This window comes from Callospermophilus lateralis, chromosome 8 (genome assembly GCF_048772815.1).
Source record: "Callospermophilus lateralis isolate mCalLat2 chromosome 8, mCalLat2.hap1, whole genome shotgun sequence".
Taxonomy (NCBI): Eukaryota; Metazoa; Chordata; class Mammalia; order Rodentia; family Sciuridae; genus Callospermophilus; species Callospermophilus lateralis.
Genome location: NC_135312.1, coordinates 6,011,176 through 6,017,322, shown reverse-complemented (window position 1 = coordinate 6,017,322; position 6,147 = coordinate 6,011,176). Strand labels below are relative to the sequence as shown.

Here is a 6,147-nt window from a genome sequence, read left to right as displayed (position 1 = left end):
GTTTCGAAACAAAGATCCTGACCTAGGTGTGGACAGAATGCAGCACAGTGGTCCAAGCTGCGAGCAATACATGCAAGCACTAAACGCGTGCCAAACTTGTCCTGTGCACCCTCCCCCCACCCCTGCAAAGTGCCCATGTAAGCAAAGCACACAGGCGCACCCCCAGGTATTCTAGTAGACATGTACTTTATTGACTGTAAATTGACTACAATAATTTCCTACATTTCACTTGGTGCAAATAAAGAACTCAAGGGTACCTGTGCCACCCAACGACTGTCCATGCATGTATTTTGTGAGGAGGAGTGGTGTGAACTGGCTCATCCCCACAGGATGCCAGGATACTGAACGCTGTATGCAGACATGGTCCACATGGAGCAGGCTTTCAGTTACAAACAGGTGATCCTGGAGACTCTTCCTGCAGGCAGGTGTGCAGGCATGGGGTATCAGGCCCTGCTCTTCTGTGGCCCACTTCTTCCTTTAAACACATAATACTTGAACCCTGAAGCAGGAAGCCAGGACTTAGGGGTCCCAGTTCCTGCCCTGCCATTAAGAGTGTTGGGAGCGGCAGATGGAGCCAGGCAGGCAGCCCTTGGAGCACCTCGGAGCTTGCCCATCCAGGCAGGTGGGCAACCACTGGACTGCAGTGTTCCTACTGGCAACGCAGCAAGGGGCCACAACTGTATTTATTAGGTTTATGAGGCAAATGAAACTCTTCTGCAACACTGTGACGTCAGCTGACTCGGGCAACCAGAAGCTACAAGGAACTGAGGCACCAATCCTTAGCCAAGTTGTGTCCTGCAGCTGCTGGGATGAGCCCTGAGACAACCCGGGGAGTGTGGCCTGCAGTTCTTGGGGGAGCTGTCCCTGCCAGGGCAGCTCAAGTGGAGGTGCAGTCCACGACCTCTCGCTCATGCTGACTTGTGCCTTAGGGCTGCGGGCATACCACTCCCAAGTTGTGCACTGCTCTTTAGCTGCTGAACAGGCACAGGCCCAGGCCCACTGGCCTGGGTACCCCTTTTGTGATGTACATGTCTGTTTCAACCCCCTTGTCCCTCAAGTGACTTTGTGATAAAACCTGATCACAGCTCCTCCGATGCCAGACACCTGAGAGTACACGCTTGGTATGTCAGAGGTGCCCCTGCAGATGCTCGTCCTGCATACCTTGGCCAAGGCCGCAGACCCTGCGGCAGCTAGCTGTCGTACCAGTCCAGGAAGAGGAGGGAGAAGGAGCACATCACCAGGAAGAAGAGGATCCACACGCGGAAACCAGCGTTGTTTTTAATGGCCTGGGTGGGGCGAGAGCACAGGACCTCAGGACTGGGGTTCAGAGCCCTGCAGTGCCCTACCATTCCCATGCGTTCCCTGCTCAGCAGGAACTGGGTGCTGCTCGGTCACCTTGGATGGGTGGCTTAATTATGAAGTAAAGTCAACAAGTGGGGTGAATCCCACAGAAGACAAGGGGATTGTCCTTTCCAATCCTGCTTTGGCCTGGCAGTACAGCCCATTCACCCAGAAAACACGACACCCAGGAATCACATTTGTCTCCGGGTTCAAGGTGCACAGCAGTCTCAATCCTAGTTCGTGTTCCCCAGTCAGTAGGTGACTCAGTGCCAGCCCTGTAACAACCTGATCCTAAGGACAGCTCAGAAAACAATGTCCACTCAATAGCAAGCACCTGGAAGGTCATCCCCAAATAGCAACCAGGCACTGCCCACTCCCTGACGCTCACCCCTCCATTCAAGAAGTTACCTAGCCACTCCTGGTCCACCTCACCTTAGACTGCTGCTTTGGAGGGTGGGAGCCACTGTCTTGACAACGAGCTGGAGTCAGCCAGTGTGGCTCATGAACACGTGGCTTGCTGGCACTGACCATGGTCGACCCCAAAGCCCCTGCATAGCCTTGCCCAGATCATACCCAGGGGACCCAAGAGCACCCACCTCTCGTATGTCCTCATTGCCCTCCTTGATGTTTTCAGTTGCTCCTACCACTAACTGGTGAATGCTATCAATCTCGGCTTCCTGTGGAAGGAAAGGGTGTCGGGTAAATATAGCCACCACCTCCTCCCACGAGCAGACATTGTGCTGGAAACAGCAGCCTCCGCTTGCCAACGGACAGAGACTTTACTTGTTGGCCCATGAATCCTCATGGCATCCTGAACTTTATGAAAGCTGGCACCCAGCTTCGTGAAAGGGAAACTTGGAACTCTGAGGTAACTGAGCCTGAGTCATCCAGCAAGCCAGAGGCAGGGCTGGGATAAGACTCACCTTGCTGGACCCCAGAGCTGGTACTGCTCCCCACCTTCCGTCTCTCCCAAGCCACTTGCTGATAACAAGGATAGAAACCTAAGAGCTGCTGTTTGTGGAACGGCACTACATGCCAGGGGGCATTCCCTTCAATCCCTCATTTATTCTTTCCAAGGTCTAGAGAAATGAGCTTCAAAACTCAGGTGCTTCTAAATAAACCTTCTGGTTCCAAAAAAAAAAGTGCTTTATGTCTTCCCCTCAGCTCTACCAGGCAGGCTGAAACTCAAATGGGATATGATACTTGTAGGAAGTGTTCCCTCCAAACACCTGGAAAACTCAGGAGTAAGGGACCCTGGTCTCATGTGAACACTGCTCCTGCACCCACAACTGGCAGAGGGGACCAGGCCTGCTAGCCTTTCGAGCAGTGGTGTCGGTTTGTCTCCCTTACCCGGGTGGCGAGTGGGTGCTGGCACGGTTTGTGCAGAAGCCACTGTTGCAGGCTTTGGCCACCCAATTCCCTGTAATGGCCATTACACAAAAGCATAAGGGCCAGTATTGCTCTGTAGCTGTGCCTTTTAGGAGGAGCTACCTGAACCTTGCCTCCGTTCCTATGAGGGACTTGTTACAGGCAAGCAGCAACACGATGTAAGAGAAGACGAATGCAGTGTCCTAGGTCTCCAAGACCTGAGCCACCAAGGCAAGGCTCAGGCTGGAGCTCCATCTGCTACCTCCCTAGGCAGAGCGCAGGAGCTGGGGGAAGCAGGACAGCAGCTCTCCTCTTGTTAAGAGCAACCCATCGGGGCTGGGGATGTGGCTCAAGCGGTAGCGCGCTCGCCTGGTATGCGTGCGGCCCGGGTTCGATCCTCAGCCCACATACAAACAAAGATGCTGTATCCGCCAAAAAAAACTGAAAAATAAATATAAAAGAAAAGTTCTCTCTCTCTCACCTCTCTCTAAAAAAAACAAAACAAAACAAAACAAAAAACTTCATCAACTATTATTTAAAAAAAAAAAGAGCAACCCATCTGGCTCAGGGCTCTGAGGTAGCCACTGATAAGGGAGGGTCACTGTAGTCCCAGCAAGGGCGCTCCTCAGTAGCTGGGCTGAGTACAGGAGCCTGAGAAGGAGCGAAGGAGCGCAGACCTCACCTCTTCTGCTTCCGGGCCAACCTCATTGCCTTCCACTGTGTCTAAGACACACTCCAGGAATATTCCCTTTGCCAGTGGCTAACAGCCATGCCTAGAAAATAGGACACAACCCAGATTTGTGGTGGCTAACTCTGGAAATAATGTCAGTCACCACTTACTAAGAGCCTGTGATGGACCAGGTGTGTCAGGCACTTGAGTGAGGCAAGTGACATCAGCCCCATCTTACAGGTAAGGACAGGACCTGGGAGAAACAGTCCCTGCCATGCATGCATGGCAAGCTGGGCAAGCTCTTCCAGGAACGGGCTGGTGCGCTCTGCGAAGCTGAAGTGATGGCCATGGAAGTGAGGTCACCGCAGAGGGAGGCTTCCATCCTGGCATGGCACACAAACCGAGCAGACCCTATAAGGAGCTGCTCAAACGGCAACTCCCGTGACCCTGGACTTCCAAAGTGGGATTAGATCCAAATTACCTCCTTTATAGTGATCTGACTGTGGCTGTGTTAGCCCAGTCTAACACGCCAGAGCAAACAGATTTTGTCTTTCAAACCCATAGTCTGTGGGTGCTAAAACCCAAAAGGGAAAATTCATTGGACTTTAAAAAATTTTGCCAATAACTGGCTGGAAAAAGTTTGGAATGGTAGATATGGCATGAAACTTCCTGTAAGATAACAATCCTATTCCCACAAGAATACTCCTGAGGGTATGGGCCCGGCATTTTGAGAGGGCCATGTCTGAGCTCCTGTAACACTGGTGATAGAAAATCTATGCCCTATCGGGCACTGTGTGGATGCCTCTGAAACTTATGGCAACCCTGCAGGTCACCTCACTTGATGGACAGGGAATTGCAGTGCAGGGGAGCTCCCCAGCTCACCCCAGGGCAGCTACAGCCAAGAGTTGTCTTGACAACTAGGTCTGGCCTGCCTTCTCCCAAGTACCATGTGCTCCAGGAGACAGTCACTTGGTCCTGAGAGGCTGCTGTGGGGCCACCAGGATTTTACTCAAAGAGCTCTGGGTGCCCATGGCTTACAGCAGCCAATGCTGTAACAGCTGCCGGGCTCGGATACCTGCGGGAGGTGCTCCCAGGGCTCAGTGCATTTCTTTTCTAAGCTAAAACTGAGAACTGCCGTGTTCTGTTTTTGTTTACCTGTTGCAAAACCTTTTCCGTGAATATCTCTTGGAGTCTGGAGATTTCAACCACTCTCCCTTCGATTTGCCTTCATAGAAACAAGAATCCATGGGTTACATATGAACTCTCAGCACTTGGTAATTTCATACATTTCTAAAGAAACCATCTTTGCTAGGTGAAAGAAAGAAAAGGACAGGCCTTGTCAAGTGGGGAAGAGGAGATGGCATTTGGTCCAGTACACTGGACTCAACTGTGTAAACTGTCCCTCAGTCTTGAAGGTGGGCATGTGAAGTGCCCCCTACAGTCTGGGCTAGTTCTTGGGGACTGGGGAGTGTGGAGTTATGCCCTAGACACAAAACACAAAGTCTCTGGTAAGCCTGATGTCTGGCTTGGCCACTTAGTCACATGTGCTGTGGACTCATGTCAGAACATTTTGAGGACCCAACTTAAAAAAGGTGTTTCCCACTCAAGCCAGCTCCCTCTTGTAGGAAAAAAACTCCAACTCGCTTTGAAAACATCCTACCTGGGTTTGGCAAGGAAGTGCCAGACTCAGCCATCTGTGAGCCCCTTCCCTGTTCTGCAGCAGCATAGGTGCCTATGTGTGTCTAGAGGGAGCCGCGCCTCCCTCCAGTCCAGGGAAGCAGGTATTAGATTGGGAGAAGAATCAGGAGGTAGGGCCAGGGCTGGGATGAAGTGTGAGGCTGGGCGGAGACAGGCCCTGGGGGCCAACACCTTGCACCGAGGAAGTCTGCACCTAGTGTGGGTCCCACCCGAGGGCTCTATTTGAGGGTGTGCCCACAAGGCAACAAGCCAGGCAGACTCAGGCTTCACTGTTCTGCACTCTCTACACATGCCCATGGCAACTGAGGCCTGGGTGCTCTCACTGAAGGGCCAAGGAGGGCGTATGCTTGGCCACTAGGAGACAGGCCAAGGGAGAGGTCCTTCAGGGGCCTCATGTCATTTTAGAATGACTGCATGTAAACAGCCTTATGCTGCAGCTGGTGTCATGCATTCAGGGTGACCTGCAGCCACTATCTGTTCCTCTATGGATGGGGTACCATCTGGGAGCCTGGTGGCAGAGGTAGTCAGTCACCTCCCACAGGCCCAAGACCCTGTCACCATTGTCAGGTAGGCTGCATGTAAGCAGCTCCAGGGCCAATGTGGAAGCCTGGGCACCAAAACAAATAAACTTCCAAGTTCTTGGAAAGGTGGCACACAGACCCTCGGCTCCCACAAGATCCATATACATACCTTACTTCATCAAATAAATTGTTCATTTCCCCAATTAACCGCTGATTTTCTTGTTCAAACTGTGGGGAGACAAACACACTCATGATGACATCCTGCCGAGCTGAGGTGACTGCAACCTGTGCTGCCTCCTCTCTGCCCAGTCCCTCCTCCCAGCATGGTGCCACACCAGGTTGCCAGAAGACTGTGAGCACCAGTGTGAAAAACACCCCTGCTTTGGGAAGCAAGTGACATACACCTGAAAGAGCTGCTGTGTGGGCTGTGGCTCAGCATCTCCATCCCATCATCTGAACTCCAAGTACACAGCTGGCATTTCAGACTGCACAGGCACTCGTGGGCTGGCCTGTAACCATACCCATCTCCAGCTTCCCAGGCTCCACAAC

General features: G+C 52.4%; 1 protein-coding gene across 4 annotated transcripts in view; it reads right to left on the bottom strand.

Annotated features, from left to right (window-relative positions):
• The window catches only part of Stx18 (syntaxin 18), a 169,741-nt gene that overhangs the window by 54,895 nt on the left and 108,699 nt on the right, over positions 1-6,147 (bottom strand). For 2 of the 4 annotated variants that reach the window (XM_076863894.1, XM_076863897.1), the window contains exons 8-12: positions 5,768-5,826; positions 4,535-4,604; positions 1,938-2,018; positions 1,162-1,286; positions 168-475 (exon numbers count right to left, since the gene is read on the bottom strand). In XM_076863894.1, the coding sequence (XP_076720009.1) occupies positions 1,191-1,286; positions 1,938-2,018; positions 4,535-4,604; positions 5,768-5,826 (306 nt within the window). In that variant the 3' untranslated portion in view covers positions 168-475; positions 1,162-1,190. Of the gene's footprint in view, positions 1-167; positions 476-1,161; positions 1,287-1,937; positions 2,019-4,534; positions 4,605-5,767; positions 5,827-6,147 lie in introns of those variants that run through there. The other 2 variants (XM_076863895.1, XM_076863896.1) reach the window with 2 other exon arrangements.